The sequence below is a fragment of the Mirounga leonina genome, unplaced genomic scaffold (assembly GCF_011800145.1).
Source record: "Mirounga leonina isolate KUSES-001 unplaced genomic scaffold, KU_Mleo_1.0 Mir_224, whole genome shotgun sequence".
Classification (NCBI taxonomy): domain Eukaryota; kingdom Metazoa; phylum Chordata; class Mammalia; order Carnivora; family Phocidae; genus Mirounga; species Mirounga leonina.
The window spans coordinates 4,793,434-4,814,872 of NW_023270615.1; the positions used below are offsets into that span (position 1 = coordinate 4,793,434).

Consider the following 21,439-nt stretch of genomic DNA (forward strand, 5'->3'; position numbering starts at 1 on the left):
ACTAATGAGTAAATATCTTAAAAAGTCCCAGTTCTAAATTCTGAGACATAAATATTGGTAGACATACTCATATAAAGGAAAGCTATTTGGAGGTCTTGGTAATTTCTATGAATATGCAGGGGTCCTAAGCTCCAAAAGTTTGAGAACTGATGCTCTTGGGCAGTATGTACTTCTGAACTTAAAATGGCATTGAAGTTGTTCACACTTAAATCTTTTTTCTTTCCTCTCACCTTTCTTCTTCTAGCTCTCACTTATTCCTTTAGCAAAAAATTTAGATTTGTCCAAGTTAAATGTGTGGTATGTGTCTCTACTGAATTTGACCAAGTAAAATCCTGTTGCAATGTTCTTTCTGCTGTGCTGCACATATAGAAACCTTACCTATGGATGATTGAAATAAAATTGCCTTTAACCTGTAATTCCAAATAAAGGTGTTATTGTCCCAGAGTATGGTGGATTTCCTAAAAGTCAATTATTTAAGGATAGCTTCACTAATAATGACACTTGTGGTAAAAAGAGTATAGCTTCACCCCAAGAAAAGGCTTTTTAGACTATTAGTTCACTCAGATGAAGTCCTAGTAAAGTTTTGGATAATTTAATAGGATATTTAGAGCATAAATAAAGACCATCTGTGTACATGGGTAAACAAATTCATGGATATTTTGCTACTTGGAAATTGGAAAAGACTGATTGTGTAACAGGATTTCTTTTCCTTCTGTTCCCATGGTTCTTGGTCATGCCCCTTTGAAGAATGAAGAGGTAGACCAGACGGAGTGGTGGGTAGCAGAGCAAAGGTTATTGAGCGATAGGCACAAAGCTCCCGGAGAGGGAAGGGATCCAAGAGGGTTGCCACCATAGTTTCTAAGTCTAGGGGTTTTTATGGGCTCGTTTGTGGGCTGTTTTCATCTGATGAACCCTCCATGAGCCTGTCACCCAGTCAGGTTTGTGTCATCTACCTATCACGTGGAAAGAGTAGAGGCCTCCTTCCAGGGTGGTGTAAAATCCTTTTAAGGGTGGTTTCTTCTTAGGGCATGGCCCCTTGTCCCTGCCTGCCTTTCTTCCAGTTATCCTTCATTAATTGCATCTAATTTGAAAATCTTAACAGATTAGAGTAGTTATGTAACAAATAGGCCCAGCATTCAGTTAAATTCTGTGTGTAACTATCCAGGGACAGTTGTAAAGAATACTCATAAATGAACCTCCTATTTCTTGTCCCCTCTTAACAAAATGATTTAACATGATCTGAGATTATAAACGTTTTATTTGCGTGTTTTATTCCCCAGGGGATTAGATAAAGCTGAAGCCTGTGTGACAGCAGAGGAAAGGATGTCCTAATTGTGTTAGTGCTGACATAATGAGGACTTTCACCGGTTTGGGAAGGGGAGGGATGGAATAAGACATCGGTTTAGTTTGAACCTTTATGATATGCTCTACTTGGCCGGTCACTGTGGAGTTCTTCCAATTCCCCATTAGGCTCTGTAGAGAATTCATAAATATTTTACTCATGTACTTATGAGTTTATATAATGTAGACATTCATTCTGAAGTTCTAAATGCCTTTGCTCAACAAGACAGGGAATGAAAACGTTAGCAAAAATTCTCACCTAAACAGGAGAACTGGCATTTTAGGAGATTTGGAGTTGCTTAGTTGACATTCCATTTTTATTGGTGTTACCAAAAAAAAAAAAATCATTACCGGCAAAAATAGCGCTCACTTTTTTCTTTTCTTTTTTTTTTTTAAGATTTTATTTATTTGAGAGAGAGAATGAGAGAGAGCACATGAGAGGGGGGAGGGTCAGAGGGAGAAGCAGACTCCCCGCCGAGCAGGGAGCCCGATGCAGGACTCGATCCCGAGACTCCAGGATCATGACCTGAGCTGAAGGCAGTCGCCCAACCAACTGAGCCACCCAGGCACCCTGCATAATTCCTTTTTTTTTTTTTTTTAAAGATTTTATTTATTTATTTGAGAGAGAGAATGAGAGACAGCACGAGAGGGAAGAGGGTCAGAGGGAGAAGCAGACCCCCCCGCTGAGCAGGGAACCCGATGCGGGACTCGATCCTGGGACTCCAGGATCATGACCTGAGCCGAAGGCAGTCGCTCAACCAACTGAGCCACCCAGGCGCCCGCACTCACTTTTTTCTACCTCAAAAGAAGAAAACATGTAAGATTATTTTTTATGAAGTATGCCTAAATGCTGCCTGCTGGGAAGATTATTTACTGGAATTGAGATCAACTTGTAGCAGTGTTGGTGAGCCAGATCCTTGGGTTTTGGTTATTTTAGGTTTGCCTGAGACTGCCAGTCTTGGATCAATCGAGTCCGATGAAGTATTCCTGTATTACGTGGACAGAACCCCGTAGAAGACCCTGAGCTGAGTCTTCCAAGTGAAGGGGCTTGCTTTGCCCTGAGCAAACAGATGGTGCAGTGTGCAAGTCCGTCCACCTGTGACTCAAGTTTGAAGGAGTCCTTGCTCCAGAGGAGAGGCCATGTAGAGGAAATATCAGATGTCCTTCTGGAGTCTGAAAACATTACTTCTCTGGTGGGTCCGTTCTGGTGCCTCCCTGCGTATTGTAGATTCCAAGATAAATAAGACAACACTCTATCTTAACGTAGATTATGATTAATTTTAAGAGAAAAACAACTGAGTAAGCACAATTAAGCATTGTTCGTGCTGTGATACGTAGAAGATAGTGTGTGGGGAACATAAAAAAGGGGAGTAAGTAGTCCGTTTCACTTGGAAAAGTATTTGTTAGACATAATTTTTTTTTTTTTAAGTACAGAAGAGTTTTAAAAAAGAAAACAAGTGACCTATAATCTGTGTGCCCCTTCACCCCCAATCACCCAGCCCTCTGGATGTTAAAAAAAACAATTCACGCACACGTGTAGATTTTTTTTTTTTTTTTTAAATTAAGGAATGCCTCTAAAACTATGTCTTCTCAGAGATTCCCCTGAGAGAGAATCTCTTCTCTGGAAGACCTGAAAAACTGCAGTGTAGAAATACGTTCAGAGAGGGGAAGGATTAATTCATGGAGAGCTTCTGTTGGAGGATTTGTTTTTGGACATTTCTGTGCTATTGGCCACCCTCACCTCAGGCCTGGGATTGTAAGTAAAATCTAATTATGTTTTAGAGCGAGCCACACACTGAGCCTGAGACCAACGGTTTCCTTTCTTTGTCCTCTGCCTTTCCCTCCTCCAAATAATAGTGACAATCAGCAAACATCTCCCCTCACTTGTGTGCTGTGTTGGTGTATGTGTATGTGTGTGTGTATATATACATACATATACATATATATATATTAAAAAAACACCCAGCTTTGTAGGCTGCCGTGATGGCTGCTGAAATGGCGTAATGTCCACTGTCAACCACCACCCATGACCGTTTGCTGCTCCACGTGGCAGAAGCCAGCCCATTGGGCATTTGTCCTTAATAGATGTGGGCTATTGAATTAAAACCAACAAACATTTGGTTTCTAATCGTTCTCTGTTGTCCTGAACATGGGAACCTCTTCCAGATGTGCTTCAGAGTATACTTTTGAAAAGGTTATCATTATGGGGTAGAGGGGGAAAAAGTAAGATTCGAAATTGGGAATTGTCTGAAACTCTTGCAAATTCAGCCTGCTTTTCTTTTCCTGTAGTTTTGAGATAAGATCCGAGAGTTCCAGCAGCAGAGTTTCCATGTTCTTGTTATGGCTCAGGCTTCCTGTTTACACCTTTGAAGAGAAAATTGTATTTGTGGATTCCTGAATACACCTTTGAAGGGAAAATTCTATTCATGGATTCCTGAACTTCTAGTCTAGGTGTGTTCATTTTGTTGTTCATTCAGTAATGATTGGGCTGGGCCCTGGGGCAACAGAAGTGACTGGCACGGGGCCTATGGGCACTGGAGTCTAGTGGGGAAAGTGGACCTGGAGAAATCATTCATTTTTAGTATGAGAAGTCCCAGGAGGAGGATTTGGAGGTCAGGAAGTATTTTTCTATGAAAAAAAAATACATCAAAGTTAAGTTCCCTGGCCACCCACCAAAAGCTAATTTTTTCTTTTTGATATACCAATAATGAGGGCTAAGCTTTATAGCCTTAATAAGTCCCACGGAGAATTCTAAGCCTTTAATTTATCTATTCCTTTCAACAGTGTTATGAGGTGGTATTATTGCTATTATCTCCATTTTTAATATATGAGCAAACAAGCATGAAGAAATTAATTTGCTTAGATGGTCCTACCAGTCAGATGTCTAGTCTTGTAAAGAAATGAATGACAGCACAGCCTGCTTAATTTGTGTATTGAGGCTCCTGTACTCGGGACCCTTTTTGGAGCTCTTTTTAATAGTTAATTGGTGCACAGGCAGCTTAATGATATAAATTCATTATCTGTTTCCTTCTTTTTATCCCAAGTTCCATCAGGAACTTGTCTTACCTGCCATAGTATTCCCAGCACGCAGCATGGAGGCCTATCCAATATATTGGTTGAATGAATTCAGAATGAAGAGCTCTTTGAGAACATTTGAATTCCCTTGTCGCTCTTTTCTCAGTGCTTTGCAAAAATTAGGGACTTAATAAATGTCTGTAGAATGAATAAATGAAATTCTTAATTTTTGAAGAGGGGACAGGGCTTGCCAATTCCAAAAGATTGTGTCATTTGTTATTATGACAAGTAGATTTTGAGTTTACTTTGTTTAGTTCATCCTGAGTTCTGTGATTCTGAATTTTTCCAAGCGTGTATGTTTTCAATGCTTTACCAACTTAGCAGATGTTTTTTATTTTATTTTTTTATTTTTTATTTTTATTTTTAAAGATTTTATTAATCTGTCAGAGAGAGAGAAAGCACAACCAGGGGGAGCAGGGGACAGAGGAAGAAGCAGGCTGTCTGCTGAGCAGGGAGCCCAATGGGGGACTCGAAATCAGGACCCTGGGATCATGACCTGAGCCGAAGGCAGATGCTTAACCGACTGAGCCACCCAGGTGTCCCAGCAGATGTTTTTTAAAAAGCTGCTGACTATGCAAAAGGGATAAGAAGTAGAATAATTTTAAGATGACCTGAGCTTGATTTGGGAAGTTTTCCTAGTTTATAGTTATGTTCAAAATGCTCAGGAACCAATTAGTCAATGACCTCCCACCCCACCTCCTTTTTGCTTTAACAGGATCTGGATTCTGGTTATATACAGTTCTATTCAGTAGTCAACACTTATGTTTAGGGTTGGTGAATATTGAACAAAATCCATGAGTTAAAGTATACAGAGGATTCCAAAAATGCCTCATTTGTAATCGTGGGAGAAGAAAAACTTTTCCTCTGCTCTTTTAGGTTTGATGGCTGGGTCTGTGAAATAAAATGACAGAAGAAAAGATATGTAAATTTATTAATTTTTAATATTGTGGTCATGACAACATCACAGAAAAACAAAAGTAAATACCCCCCAAAATGGTGATATTTGGGAATTCATATACTGTCTTAATAGGGGAAGCGTTGGGGGGATGTAGGCAATTTAAAAGAGTAAATGATTTTAGAAGAGGTGAAGGGGCTCTTAGAAGAATAGATGGGAGATACCATAGTTTATGACAAGGTTTGTCTGGGTGTGGTGTTGACTTCTACTCCCTTCTCTTGAGATAAGAGTCAATCCTTTCTGGTTGATGAAACTCCTGGGGAATTATGATAGTTGAGCTCCTTTTGGAAGATCTATCTTTAGGCAGATAAAGAAAGTTCAGAGAAAGCCTCTCACTGCATTTGCTGTTTTTCAAGTACCCATAGCTCAAAATAACCTAATTGCCAAAGCAGCATGTTTTAGGGCGGCATGTCCTGAACATCTGGGACCTGAGGACAGTGTGATAAGGAGGTGGCACAGCTGGATTTGTAACCGGTTGTCTGGTGCAGTGCATTCCCTGCAACTGTAGGATGAGAATAGGTATCAGAGTGAGGTGCGGACTGCACTAACACGGAGTTTGAAAAAGCAGATTCCTGTTCACCACCTTTTTGCCACTTCTGTTAACACATGCGTTTATAAAGTTGGACCTGTACTTACATTTTTATACCATATAGAGCTAAAATATTTTCAAATTAGGAGAAGGCCAAGGTCATCAGTTGGTTTGGGTCTGTTGTGGATCCAGCATCCTCTGCTTCTGGACTTACAGTATAGCTTATGGAAGAGCTTGGCTATGACTTGAGTTTTGTAGAATGGGAGAGATTTTATTAGGAGGATGAGCAAGTACCAAATGGCCTACGTGGATTCAGGGAGGGTCGTGGGTTGTGCAGCCTGAAGCAGCCCAGTCCGTGGTAAGCCATGTGTACAGAATGGGTATCAGATTGCCTATCTAAATAAGGATGTAAACCGAAGCAAGTTCTAATTATGAGAAGTTGAATTTATTCCAGAGGAGCAAAAGAATTGTAATTCTGGAAAACACTGGAGCAAGCTACACGTGAGTCCATTGAAGGCTGGGGTGGTTTATATTTACCGGCAAGAAGTTCAAAGGGGCAAGTCCAGCTAGAGTCCAAGCTGTAAGTTCATTGGCTTGAGGGTGGGGAGAGATTCTTGGCAGATGTTCATTGGTCAGGAGATAAGTCTCAGTCTTCTGTAAATAAGGTATTTACTGGAAATCAGTGTCTCAGTTTTTAAGTTCTCTTCTTCTGAGGGTACATGTGTGAGATTCTACTTTTCATATGCTCCAGGTCCATTTTAGATTGAAATCCTTGCACAGAATCTTGCTGAGGTTCCAGCTTCTGTGAAATCTTAGCCAAAGTGGAACTTTATGAGTGAGAATTTTGAAATTCGAAAGCCTGAAATTCACTCTATAGGACTATGGTACAAGATTTTTAAGTGACTTTTAGCAGAATTAAGGGAATGCTTCAGTTATGACATTACTTCCTTCCTAGAGTTTTGTGCATTTATGGACATTTTGCTGAAAATGAGATTATGGATGTATTAATTTTGTGAATGTTTTTGTGTTCACATTTGGTTTGTGTCTGTGTTGTCTGTGGTAGAAGCCAATAAATGCTTAGCCTGTTTGGGGTTGACCTTGGCATTTTAATTCATCTCCATGATATTTAAATATATCTTGCCTACCTGAACTACTGTGGTTACCTTGCTTTCTCAATTACAGTATAAATATAACGACACTTTTTCTTTAGTCCCAGAAATCCTGGATTGAAGGAGTGTTCAACAAGAGAGAATGTAACAAAATCATACCTAGCTCAAAAGACCCTCACAGGTACAATTTTTAATATTTTTCATTTTAAAGCAACACTACTTTGAGGACTGTTTGTGGAAACTTAGAGGTGTGATTTTTCTAGAGGGTTTAATCATGTCTGTGAAGTTAGCATTTATTTATTTTTAATCAATATTTGTTTCTTTGTCTTTATAAAAATAATACAGGATTATTGTAGACAACTGGGTAAGATCAGGGACCTTGTCAGTTTCGTACCTTACTCAAGCCTCTGACAATGCCTGCTGCATAGAAGGCTCCTGATTAACATCTGTTTAATGACTTAATGAAGTGTAAAGAAGAAAAAATTTATCATAATGACATAACTGTTACTATTGCTGTGGATTTCATTTCTCTAATGCTCATGTTTTTCTTAGTGGGAGAATAGAAATTAGGGAGTATTATGCTAAGTGAAATAAGTCAGTCCAAGAAAGACAAATACCATATGGTTTCACTTATATGTGGAATTTAAGAAATAAAGCAAATGAGCAAAGGGGGGGAAAAAAAACCAAGAAACAGAATATTTTTTTAAAAATATTTTTTATTGTTATGTTAATCACCATTCATTACACTATTAGTTTTTGATGTAGTGTTCCATGAAAGAAACAGAATCTTAACTATAGAGAACAAACTGGTGGTTATCAGAGGGGAGGTGGGTGGGGGGCTGGGTTAAATAGGTGAAGGGGATTAAGAGTGCTCTTACCATGATGAGCACTGAGTATTGTACAGAACTGTTGAATCCCTTTATTGTACACCTACAACTAATAGGACACTGCATGTTAACTATACTGGAATTAAAATAAAAAAAAAATTAAAAAAAAAAAGAAATTGGGGAAATATCTAGTGCTGTATCCATTCCACCATTCCATTCCCCAGAACTTTTGAATACTGAATATTCAAAATATTGTGAACGTTCCTTATCCCCAACTCAAGCGTTTATGGAAAATAGTGACAATAGTGACAGTTTGGGATATTTCAGGACCCCTGTGTTCAGATTATGCGGATAATTCCATCTTTTCCCCAGAGGCTTTTTGCTTGAGCCGATAATGGACAGCAGATGGAATGACTTGAGTTTGACTGCTCTGAGTTGTTGAGAACCCTTTGGAAGCTCTACTTGTAGAACAAAGTTCAAATCAGCAGCCTGTGAAAGATAGGAGAATAAAGGGCTATGGAAAATTCCCCAGGGTAATTGGGTTCATGAAATTAAGATTGGGTGGCATTGCCCTTGGAGAGTAGAGGGGAAGGGAAAAATAGAAGAGCAGTATTTTAATTAGAGGGACCACTCTATTTTTAGTTTCTTTTTAGCATTTGACCTTATATTCATTGAAAGTTCAGAAATCACAGTTGTATGCTTATGAAGAGTAGCATGGTGAGGTCATTGAAATTCTTGATCTTTGGGGATGACTAAAACAGTGTTCCTTGCCTTTGTTAAATATTTACTAGCCCCACCCTCACTGAATTACCTGGGGTTTGTAAGCCCTGTGATTGGAAGTTCTCATTTTACCCCCTTATAAAATGTTTACAGAATGGCAAGGTAAACTTGTTTTTTCCCTTCATCTTTTATGATATCTTGTGATGTGATGGTGGTTACAATGGAAGGCAGACTGAACTCACACAGTCCTGCTTCTGTAAATGGAGAATCATCTTCATAATCATCTTGAAACCTAGTGAAATGTGATAACCTGTAGGCCATTAGCCCATAGACTCAAGAAGAATATCAGTGATCATAATTCCATATTATGGAATGGTCCAAGATCTGCATTTTATGGAAAAAAAGTCCTCTCTATTTTTATGTGATTGTGAAAAAAAAATTAATGGATGATTATGGATCTTCCTATGCCAGCCTTTTTCTTAGATCCCAGCAAGAATCTCAAAATTATACCTTTTGTGAAGTTTTCTTCCTGACGGTGCAGAAGAAAAAGGTGGTAGTTCGTGGTTTTAAAATTAGATAAAAGTTGATCTTTTAGCAGTTATTTTTATAGTTCCTAATAAGAAAGAAATCTGATAGACTTGATTACAATATCTTTTTTCCTCCTTATTTTGAATTTGTTGTTGAAGTGAAGCTCCTGAGAAAGGAGAGTCCCAAAAGGCTAGGACGGGAAGAAGTGAAAGGCCTAAGTATTTGTTTCTGAATAATTTAGAATGACCCTGATTCTTTGAATACTGTCCTTTCTTCCATTGTTTTAACTAGTATTCTCTTCTAGTTAAAACTCCTTTATGACTAAAATATGATCTGTGATGATCACAATGATCCCCCAACTTCAGAAGTTTCTTTTGAATCCTAAAAAGATTAATAAGGGTAATACTTATAATCATACCAACTGTCTTTGGATTTGATAGTGTTTTATGGTTTTAAAATAATATATAGTATTATAATTAATATATATTATACATACTTAATATATAATGTACCATTATATATAAATATTTATGTAATTATATGTCTATATATTCTATATTTATAAACATAAATATATATTTTTTCTTAATTCTCAGAATTCTCGAGAATTCTGTTATCTTCATAGTGTAATGGCAGTTAACAGCCACCATTATTTTATATACTGCCATACACCACTGTAAGACACATTACACATATTATCTCAGGTAATCCTCTTAATAACCTTAGAGGACAGATATTACTTTCAAATGTGAAAACCAGTGCTTGGGGAGAAATTGTTAAGTCAGTGAGATTTCAATCCAGGTATTTAGGTTCCAAATTCAGCATTCTGTCAATTAGGTCATGGTTGCTGCAGTGTAATTATATTTGGGAAATGACATATGGGAATGTTTGGGGAATGATATATGAGTACGCAGCAAACCCTGATTTTTTAGACCAGGGAAAATAACGGATGTTTATGGTATAAGCATTAAATATGCTTTCAAATATATCACTAACCTAACAGAGGTTTTGTCTTTTTAATTTAGATGTACTGCAGGATGCCAGGTCTGCCAGAATTTAATCAGGTAAGACTTAGATAAATAAGATTTCTTTTAATATTTAGGCACTCTGTTTAAAACTTATTGGGAGAGTTTTCTCACATCTTGAGTGGACTCAATGAAAGGGCTTTATTGTGTCTTATTTACCTTTCCAAAGGAAGGTGTTTTTGTTTTTTGTTTTTTAAAGATTTTACCTATTTATTTGAGAGAGAGAGAATGAGAGAGAGCACATGAGAAGGGGGAAGGTCAGAGGGAGAAGCAGACTCCCTGCCGAGCAGGGAGCCCGATGCGGGACTCGATCCGGGGACTCCAGGATCATGACCTGAGCCAAAGGCAGTCGCTTAACCAACTGAGCCACCCAGGTGCCCAGAAGGTTTTTTGTTTTTGTTTTTGTTTTTTTTAGATTTTATTTATTTATTTGAAAGGGGAGGTGGGGCAGAGGAAGAGGGAGAAAGAAGCCGACTCCCCTCTGAGTAGGGAGCCTGACATGGAGTTCGGGGCTCGATTAGGATCCCAGGACCTTGGGATCATGACCTGAGCCAGAGGCAGATGCTTAACTGACAGAGACACCCAGGCGCCCCTCCAAGGGAAGTTTTAAAAAAGAAATGTGGGATTTTTTTGAAGGAGGGTGATTATTTGAATGCCAATAGATAGATTACTTGAATTACTGAGACATGTAAATGGCAAGGGCCTTTGGCAAGAGCTTCTACCGATTGAAATACATGTAAAGCATGTATTTTCATTTGCTCATTTGAGAGAGCAAGAGAGTGCAAGCAGTGGAAGGGGGTGCGGAGGGGTGGAGGGAGAGGGAGAGATGGAATCTTAAGCAGGCTCCACACTCAGTGTGGAGTCTGATGCAGGGCTCCATCTCACAACTCTGAGACCATGACCTGAGCCAAAATCAAGAGTCAGATGCAACTGGGCCACCCAGGTGCCTCTGTATTTTATTTGGATGATGAAGATGGTTTTTCATATACAGCACTGTATTTGATCTGTGGTTTGCGAGTGATGTGTGCTCGTACCAACCTTTAATTCTGACACCAGTTTTGACATGTGTGTGTTTTTTCCAACACACCACCAGGTAATTAACTAAATCCTGCCACTATCTACCTGGAAATAGCGTCAGATCCTATAGGTTAAGAGCTCAGTCCTACTAGACTCCCCTTCCGACGCATACATCAGGTGCCAGTCACAAGTCCACGTTATTACATGTGCTTCTGACTGATAGGCTAGAGATCAGAGGTTCCCAAGAACTCTTCCATGGGTTCAATTAGTTTGCTAGCAAGGCTTCCAGAACTCAGAGAAACATTTACTTATGTTTACCAGTTTATTATAAAGGATGTTATAAATGATAAACAGCCAGATGGAGGAGATGCATAGGACCAGCTATGTGGGAAGGGGCCCAGAGCTTCTGTGCTCTTTTTGAGCAAGCCACTCTTCTAGCCCCTCCATGTGTTCACCAACCTGAAGTCTCCAAATGCCATCCTTTCGAGGTTTTATGGAGGCTTTATTATGTAGGCATAATTGGTTGAATCATTGGCCATTGGTGGTTGATTCAACCTCCAGCATCTTTTTCTTTCTTAGCATTTAGGAAATTTCAAGGGTTTTAGGGGCTCTGTACCAGAAACGGGGGCAAAGACCAAATCTGTGTTTATTATAAATCATAATATCACACAAGCTTATGGGCAAAAATAACTCTAGCAGAATACAAATGTTAACAGCAATTTGCATTTTAAACTATGTGTTGGTAACTGGTTTTACCTTTCTCTTTTGTAAATGGAGGAAAATGAAAATTTCCTTAATTTTGATCATAGTTCACCTTATGGATCAACCCAGTGTTAAATTTGTTTTTTGGAAAAGGACAAATCTGGAATCCCAAGTTTGGCAAATCATGGCAAAAGGAAAACACCATCCACGGATGTAGGAGAGGAAGGAAAAGGTTGCTGGGTGTATTGGTCTGTTCAGGCTGCCATAATAGATTCCCACAGACTGGGTGGTTTAAACAATAAATTTTTTTTTTTTTAAGATTTTATTTATGTATCTGACAGAGAGAGACACAGCAAGAGAGGGAACACAAGCAGGGGGAGTGGGAGAGGGAGAAGCAGGCTTCCCGCGGAGCAGGGAGCCCGATGCGGGGCTCAATCCCAGGACCCTGGGATCATGACCTGAGCCGAAGGCCGACGCTTAACGACTGAGCCACCCAGGCGCCCCTAAAATATAAAAATTTTTATCTCAGAGCTGTGCGAGTCCAAGGTCAAGGTGCCATCAGAGTTGGTTTCTGATGAGGCCTCTCTTCTTGCTCTGCAGGAAGCTGTCTTCTTGCTGTGTCTTCACATGGCCTTTGCTCTGTGCACTGACAGAGCTCTTGTGTCTCTTCCTCTTTTTAGACACCATTCCTATCCGATTAGGGTCCCTCCTCTATGACCTCATTGAAACTATTACTGCCTTATAGTCTCTGTCTCCAAATACAGCCACAGTGGGGATTAGGACTTCAACATAAAGAATTTTAGGGAACACAGTTCAGTTCCTAACACTGACTGAAGAGTTTCCATTTGACTAACCTCTTTTACCTTTCCTCAAATTATTTTTTCTTTCTTTTTAGTAATTATTTAAAATTTGCTAAAATTGAAAGCAAGCATAAGACTATATTGAAAAGAAGTGAAAAGGCTTCATTTACTCCTTCTGTTTCCTTTTTTTTTTTTTTAAAGATTATTTATTTATTTATTTATTTGAGACAGAGAGAATGAGAGAGAGAGCACATGAGAGCGGGGAGGGTCAGAGGGAGAAGCAGACCCCCCGCTGAGCAGGGAGCCCGATGCGGGACTTGATCCCGGGACTCCAGGATCATGACCTGAGCCGAAGGCAGTCGCTTAACCAACTGAGCCACCCAGGCGCCCTCTCCTTCTGTTTCCTACTTTATTCTCCAGAACCTTTCCCTGGCAATTATTTTTCCCAAATTTGCAATCTTTAGAGGTAACCAATGTGAATGATACTAGAAAAATGTCATTTTCACACCATCCAGAACTTAAAAGTTGTTGAAACTTATAATTTTTGCACCTAGCTAAGACTTAGTTTGATTTTTTTTCGTGTGGAGAGTGAAATGCCCCGGTGTCAGTTACTGAGCAGTCTGTCCTATCCATTTGTGGTGTCATTTCTGTTCCACAACAAATTCCCATATGTCTATGGCTCTGTTTCTAAGCTTTTCTTTAGTGTCATGGATCTACTTCTCCTGTTCCTGGTAAATGCCACTCTGCTTCATTGTTATAGTTTTGTAATATATCTTGATATCTGATAGGGCAAGTCCTCTATGCTTTATTCCTCTATGCTTTTAAATCATTTACTCTTTTAGACAATTTATACATCTGTATAAATGTTAGAATCGCTTTGTCAAATTCCCTGAAAAATTCTTTTAAGAGTTTTTTTTTTTTTTTTTAAGATTTTATTTATTTGTGAGAGAGAGAATGAGAGAGAGAGAGCATGAGAGGGAGGAGGGTCAGAGGGAGAAGCAGACTCCCTGCCAAGCAGGGAGCCCGATGCAGGACTCGATCCTGGGACTCCAGGATCATGACCTGAGCCGAAGGCAGTGCTTAACCAACTGAGCCACCCAGGCGCCCTCTTTTAAGAGTTTGATAGGTATTTTATAGAATTTATAAAAATAATTTGGGAGGGAATTGGCATTTGGCACCTTTACAAAGTTGATTCTCAAGGTGAGATTTTAGTTAGTGATGTATAATTTGGAACTTCTGAAAGTTTTAACTAAAAGGATGGACATGGAAGCTTTTTTAAAAAATAGTTTAGGGGCAATTGGTTTCTTCTATGAGATCATCATGCCATAATTTAATGATCTGGTAAAAACTGGAATAAAAATATATTGATTCAAGTCAAATGGATTAGGCTAGAAAAATACTTTGAGCAAAGTGGATTCAAACTGAAGAATGGTCCTATGAAAGGTTAGTGATTTATCTTTCCAGTTTCCAGGTGTGAATTATGGTTGCCTCCATTCATTCATGTTCTGTTTAGAAAAAGCCACAGTGAAATGAATCATTCAGCTTATGAATAGATGTTTTTCCATTTTGAAGACTATCCCTCGTTTCGAAAGATAACCAGGTGATACATTTCTCTCTAGTAGATTCCGATTATGTATATTCTGTACATTTGAGATTATTCCTTCACCCTTTGAGTCAAGAGCCCCTCCATATAGAACTCTAAAATGATCTGACTTGTTGTCATCCTGTTCCTTGCTTAATTGAACCCCATAACTTGTACACGTTTTTATGTTGCTTTTCACACCTACACACACAAAAAAGCGTGAATCACTTAGAAAGCTGAATAACCTCTTTATATATAATAGGCATATGAAAGTTCTACACGCTCAAATTTTAATTTTTCCTTCTGATTTTTTTAATTCATGAAACACGAGAAGCTTATCGCCCTTTTGCCAATATGATTATTGTATTTTGTTAGTTTTTATATAGTTCTGGTTTCAAAGAGATTTAACCTTCTAATTTGCCTCATTTTGTATCTGAAATAGTTTTTAAAACTTTTAATTTGCAGGAACATTTACTGAATTTTCCTTCCTTTGTAATTATATCACATATATTTATTATTTAATTTATATTTATAGTCAAGCCTCATTCATGGCTCTTTTCCTGTGGTAGCTCTGTGTTTAATATTTCTCTGATGTTGAATCTTTTTTGGCATTGGTTAATATTCTTTCCTTTTGATGTGCATATTATGTTTTACATGAAGACATTTTCTGACTCTCCTTAAGTATTGCATGTTAGAGATTTTTAGTTTTTTTCTTGTTGAGATATAATTGACAGAAAATAAACTGCACATATTTAAAATGTACAACTTGATTTTTTTTACCATCTTAACCATTTTAAGTGTGTATAGCTAGTAGTGTTATTTCCGTTGTGTAACAGATCTTCAGAACTTTTTCATCTTGCAAAACTGAAATTCTATGTCCATTAAACAGTAACTCCCCACTGGCCACTCCTCCCAGCCTCTGGCAACCACCATTCTACTGTCTGTCTCTGTGGATTTGACTACTGTAGGTACCTCAAATACGTGGAATCATACAGCACTTGTTTTATGACTGACTTATTTCATTTAGCATAATATCCTCAAGGTTTATCCCTATTGTAGCGTATCATAGGATTCCTCCCTTTTTAAGGCTGAATAATAGTCCATTATATGTATATTGCCACATTTTGTTTATCCATTCATCTGTCAACTTGGCTATTATGAATAATGCTTTATAATACTCATATGAACATGGGTGTGCACAAGATTTTTAGTATTTTTTTTTTAAACATTCCCTAGATGATTTTAATGTGCAGCTAAGGGAGAGAACCACTGAGGGTGTTTCTAAACTCAGAAGACAATCTAGTTATATAAGTCTAATATAAATCTAATGTGAAATTTTATTATTTTTTAAAGATTTCATTCATTTATTTGACAGAGAGACACAGTGAGAGAGGGAACACAGGCAGGGGGAGTGGGAGAGGGAGAAGCAGGCTTCCCGCGGAGCAGGGAGCTCGATGCAGGACTCGATCCCAGGACGCTGGGACCCCGACCCGAGCCAAAGGCAGACGTTCAACAACTGAGCCACCCAGGCACCCCCTAATGTGAAATTTAAAAAAAATTGTTCATACATGCCATCTATATTACCCTAGGAGAGTGTAGAAACATTACATCTGTTTTCTGTTTTGACATTGTGTGTTTTCTAATCTGAAACTGGTTTTCATCCCATCTTTAAGGTGCTACTGTGGGCGATTGATTGGAGACCATCATGGGATAGATTATTCCTGGACCATCTCAGCTGCCAATGGTAACGAAAATGAACAATGGTCTGTTGAAAAGCATACGACGAAAAGCCCTACAGATACGTTTGGCACTATTAATTTTCAAGATGGAGAGCACACCCACCACTCCAAGGTTTGCTAATAACTCACATTATTTTTGGTAGTTTTTAACAGAGGATAACCTCCAAATGTTGCTGCAAATTTTATCTCCAAGTGTAGATGATCAGATGACCGAGTTTTATTGCAGAAACGATCCGTGTTATTGACCTCTTCACAAAAATGACCTGACCCTTCTCTTTCCTTTCTGAGGGACATGGTACCTTTCCCAGGTGTGGTGTGGCCCACTCTCTATTTGACCTCTTTTAGCAAGTTCATGCCTTCTCTATGGGGGAATGGCTTATTGCTCTTGAGACAGTTGCCAAAGGGCTGCCCTTTTCTTAAGGAATGGAGGAAAGCCACTGCCAAAGAGATGGGTTTAGCTGAAGCGTGGTCATAGCAATTACTAGTACCTTGTGGCTGTTCATGCTTGCTATGTCCTTGAGAGAGGAAATGTGGACATTTCTCTCTGTAGCTCCCCCAAGTGTTCGTCCTTAGGCTTTCCAGGCCAGTCTTGCTCCTGTCCCTAATATGATAATTTTGCATGTAATTTGCATAATACTGACGCGTCAGCTATCTCTCAGGTGTTTTTTTCTTGAGCTTGTTAATCACTGCTGCTTTTTCAGAGACAGATTTCCCTGGGGAACCTGCAGGGGGCATCCATCTCAGGAAAGCCTAGAATCAGCGGTACCCTGGAGTGTGACCATCAGTTGGATGGATTTGAAACAATAGTTCTTAATAATGCAATCATAATCAAGTTTCGCAATACAGTTTTACAGTAATCTACATTTCCAGTTATTAATCCTCTTGTGTTTAGCTTTGTGTGTTGATGTTCTCTTTAGTTGGTGAGAAAACTGCCCTTATTCTCCTCTGTAATCTTTTCTGGAAGCTGACGCTTATTACCCTGTAATTTTCCCCTTAAGTTTTAGTCTCCCTCCTTTTGCTTTTATGTTTATTCATAATCACCTTCATTTCCTTATTTTTTCATCCAATGAAAAAAGATTCATTAAGTGCTCATACTTTGCTATGCCCCAAAGAGCGTATGTTCCATGTACTAACATTGCTTACAGTGAGGGGAAACAGGAAATAAATATACAGTTACCATGGGCAGGGTGGGAATACACGGTTCTTCAAGAAAATGGAAAGGATCACTCCTGTTTTTCTGGGGCAATGTGAGTGTGTCAAGGAAGTATTGGCAAGTGTAGGGACAGCTACACTGAGATCAGAAAGGTAAGTGAGGTGTTTGGTGTCAGGTGAGGCAGAGGCCTAAGAGCACTCTGGGGTTGTGGGAAGGCCAAGGGAGAATATGGTGCATATAGGAGAACTGAAAATATGGTTCAACAGATCTCCTGATCACTCATATGTTCCATGCTTAGCATTAGATCGCCATTATATCCTGAGTACCTGAATGCATTTTATTTGATCTCTCAGAAGAGAAGAACCTACTTTTTATATTTAAGCACAGAATTCTACTTCTGTCTATGGTGAGAGGCAGGAAAGCTGTGAGAGCTGGTTATTCATCTCCCACCCCTGCATTCCCTTTCCCAGTTTTATCCCTCCCACCTCATTCCGGGAAGGATTTGAGGAGAATCTAGGCCCGGAACAATCTGCCTGAGTTAGTTATAAAGGAGGGGGAGGGGGAAGGAAAGTCATTAACCTTTAGCACCATCTTCAGTTGGCCTTTGGAAGAAAAGACTGGTGCTGATAATTTAGTTAGGCAAGGTTGTTTATCTGAAATCTCAAGGAGGAATGTCTGCTAGGACTAAAAGGACTTCTAGATGAAAGAGAGAGGCACCTGGGAGAGAGTTGAGCTAGATGAACCAAATCAGAGCTGCCTCCTTCCTTTGCCTTTATTTGAGACAACACAAACCATTTCACAAAGGTCAACTTGTATTTTTTCCTACTACTTGAATATGTAATAAAGCCATGGCAACTCATTTTCCTCACTTAGAAATTGAATCTTGATTATCCTTAGGTTCTATTACATTCTGTGATGGCTGTAACATTTTAATAATTAAATAAAGGGATTATGTTTTAAGAATTTCAAAGGTGAGGGGCTCCTGGGTGGCTCAGTCGTTAAGCGTCTGCCTTCGGCTCAGGTCATGATCTCAGGGTCCTGGGATCGACCCCCACGTCGGGCTCCCTGCTCCACGGGAAGCCTGCTTCTCCCTCTCCCACTCCCCCTGCTTGTGTTCCTTCTCTCACTGTGCCTCTGTCTGTCAAATAAATAAATAAAATCTTAAAAAAAAAAAAAAAAGAATTTCAAAGGTGAACAGATAGTTGTTTTAAGGCACTATTACATTCTGGAAGATAGGTAATAATTCTATTTGCATATGTATGAAGATCTCCACCTGTGGTTCTTTTTGGTATAGTTTTGGTATAGTATAGTTTGGTATAATTTTCTAATTCATGGTTTCTTATTGTCCTTATTCCTGTAAGTCTGACTTGGTCTTGTTGGTTAGCTTATGCCTGAGGATGGCAAACTCCTCTCAGTATGATTTTAACTGTCTTATGTGGCTGCATCTATTGGAAAAAGAGAGCCAGCTATACACTATGATCTTAGGCAAAATACAAAATGATTCTGGTTCTACCTGCTGATTCGGATTTCTCTCATCTTTTCTTTGGGTTACATTGACTAGTTAAAAATATGACTCCTGTGAAAAGTATTTGTTTTGGAAAAAAGACATTTTCAGAGGGATAATTACATATAAAGGGAACGGTTAGAATGTAAAATTTACAGTAAATTAAAAGTACATGCTCCCGGATCATAATTTGATTTAAATTATGGAAATATATGAAATAGTCAAGTAAATTAAAAGTCACAGTGATGTGGTTTTGGAATATATGTGAGGTTCGGTGGAGTAAGGTCTGGAGCCAACGACCAAGAAAGAATTCTTGAGACGTCTTTGGTGCAAAATGGTAGTTTATTAAAGCCCGGGGACAGGACCCCTGGGCAGAAAGAGCTGCTATACCAGGGTCTTGAGGAGTGGCTGATTGTGAACTCAGGAGTTGGGGGAAGTAAGGAAAAGGGAGGTTTCAAAAGAACTTTCATATGCTAAAGAGGACCTACAAGATAATGGAGGCTTTGCCATTGTCAAGTTAAGGTTGTTTTCCCCTCTAGCAATGTATTAACTTTAAGATAGTGCTTTGTCTTCAGCTAGCCTTCTGCTCCCTCATCAATAGCATGTATGAAAAACCCCATTTCACCCATTTCTAAAAGCTTTTTTTAAAATGGGTTTCCTGGAGTAGTGGTTTTTACCAGTTTGAAGTATTTCTGCCTCATCTCAGACCTTCTAGAGAACATTGGTGGGCCAACCCTGAAAGCCAGAGGAAGCCTTCCTACCGTGACTTGTTAATTCCCAGAAGGAACTTACAGGGGGTGTGGGATCCTTTCAAAGTAAATGTTTCCATTATACAACGATGAACTTTTAAAGAAATCTCAGACACTTCCTTTTAAGTTTTGGCCATTTCAGTCACCCTGCTGTGTGCTCATTGTTACCGGCATGTAGTTTTTCCTATTTTATGTACATGTGTCTATGCATATCTTCCAGTATATTAGAACTTCTTATGATACAAAGTTGGATCATCTGTTACATTTAATGTTGAAAGAGTGGAAGATGGAACTGCCAAAGCTGGTGATCTCTGTCCACGGGGGCATCCAGAACTTCAAGATGCCCTCCAAACTTAAAGAGATCTTCAGCCAAGGTTTGGTCAAAGCTGCAGAGACAACAGGAGCGTGGATAATAACAGAAGGCATTAATACTGGTAAAGTGCACTCCCTGCTTCACTTAAAAAAAAAAATAATAATTCCCTCTTTCTAACTGAATCCGGTAGTATGGCACCTAATCTCTGCTCTGCAGTGCTCCCAGGAGACATGGTGGCATGAGAAAGACAAAAAGCATAATGGCTAGGAAAAAACCCAGAATCATAGACCTTTCCTGGAATACGTTTTTACCATTGTTAAAATATGCTATTTTAACACAACTGTGGGTAAACTGCTGGGAAAGAAAATAGTCTTTTCATGAACTTTAGACCATGGTGAGGTTTGAAAGGACACAGAATCCATGCAAGTGTGGAGTGTGTGGGCTTGGGAGTGAGCTAAACTCACCAGGGTCAAGTTCAACAACAAAAATACAACTGAGTAAATTTGAAGATCTAATTGGTTTTACTAAGCAATTCATGAATTAAGCAGCATCCCATTTAGCAAGTAAAGAGATGCTCACAGAAGTTGTACTACAAAATGGAAGGTTTTTATAGGAAGGAGGGTGGGGCAAGGAAGTTGTTAGCAAAAGAAAAGGAAGGATTGTTCCAAGCAAGGTCATCTTCCCTCAGGGGGAATGGCATGGGGTCTAATCATGCAGATTACCTCATCTTCCTTTATGGGGTGTGTGTAGGGGGGCGGGATGAGGAGAGTCCTTGTGACAGATTACATCATTGGTACTGATGTGAAAATGTCTCATTGAATGGTTAAGACTACATTTCTGGGGGAGGTTGGAACTGCAGTTAGGTTAGGTTAGGTTTAAGCCCCAGTTTGATAACTTGGCCTAAGTGATTCCTTTTTGGTCCGGTGGTTTCCCTTTTTAACAACATAGGCTTTATTTTACTTACTGCTGTGTGTGTGTGTGTGCGTGTGTGTGTGTGTGTGTGTAACATTTTAGGTTAGGGCCAATTAAGGAACACAAATATAATAGTGTGAAGACTATTAAAATAGTTCATATAAACAAATGAGAAATGAGACATACTTGGAGCTTTCTTAAACAATAATCAGGATCTGACCCCATTCAACCACAACTCCTTAGGGCCTGACTGCTCAGGGAGGGACATCTGGACCAGCAACATCAGCATCACCTGGGAGTTTGCTGGGAATGCAGATCTCAGATACCTTCCCAGACCAGCAGGACCTGAATCTGCATTTTGACAACATCCCCAGATGATTCTTACGCACATTTAAATTTGAGAAGTGTTGCTTACCAGCTTCTGCCTATTCTTGAGCTGCTTCTCAACTGCAGTATCTGGCCTGAATGTTTGACATTTAATTGAATGCCACAGGTCTTATGTATATAGCATTTGGATAGATGCTGTGGATGAAAGATGAGTAAGATATGGGCCCTGGGTTTAGTGATAAGGTAGACTATGATAACAGTGAGCAACTAACTACAATCAGTGCCCACTGGGTCATAGTTGAGATACCAAGCAAGTGGTTGAGAGTACAAGGAAGAGGAAGACACATTCTACTTCCAACTGAGGGTACCCGGGAAGGCATGGAGAAGGATATAGCACTTGGCGTTGACCTTGAGGGAAGGGTAGGAAGGAGCATCCTAGACAGAGGTGGGAGTTCAAGGCCATGCACATGGCTGGCTGGAGGTGAAGGCATGTGTAGAAAGAGGCAATAAGGCTATGGGCTGGATGTGCCAT

The 21,439-nt window shown here is 39.3% G+C and overlaps 1 protein-coding gene across 1 annotated transcript in view; it reads left to right on the plus strand.

Moving 5' to 3' along the window:
• The window catches only part of TRPM6 (transient receptor potential cation channel subfamily M member 6), a 167,076-nt gene that overhangs the window by 40,303 nt on the left and 105,334 nt on the right, over positions 1-21,439 (plus strand). Inside the window, exons 2-5 of the mRNA XM_035029044.1 lie at positions 7,111-7,190; positions 10,110-10,148; positions 15,884-16,061; positions 19,576-19,789. Coding sequence (XP_034884935.1) covers positions 7,111-7,190; positions 10,110-10,148; positions 15,884-16,061; positions 19,576-19,789 — 511 coding nt within the window. The remainder of the gene's footprint in view (positions 1-7,110; positions 7,191-10,109; positions 10,149-15,883; positions 16,062-19,575; positions 19,790-21,439) is intronic.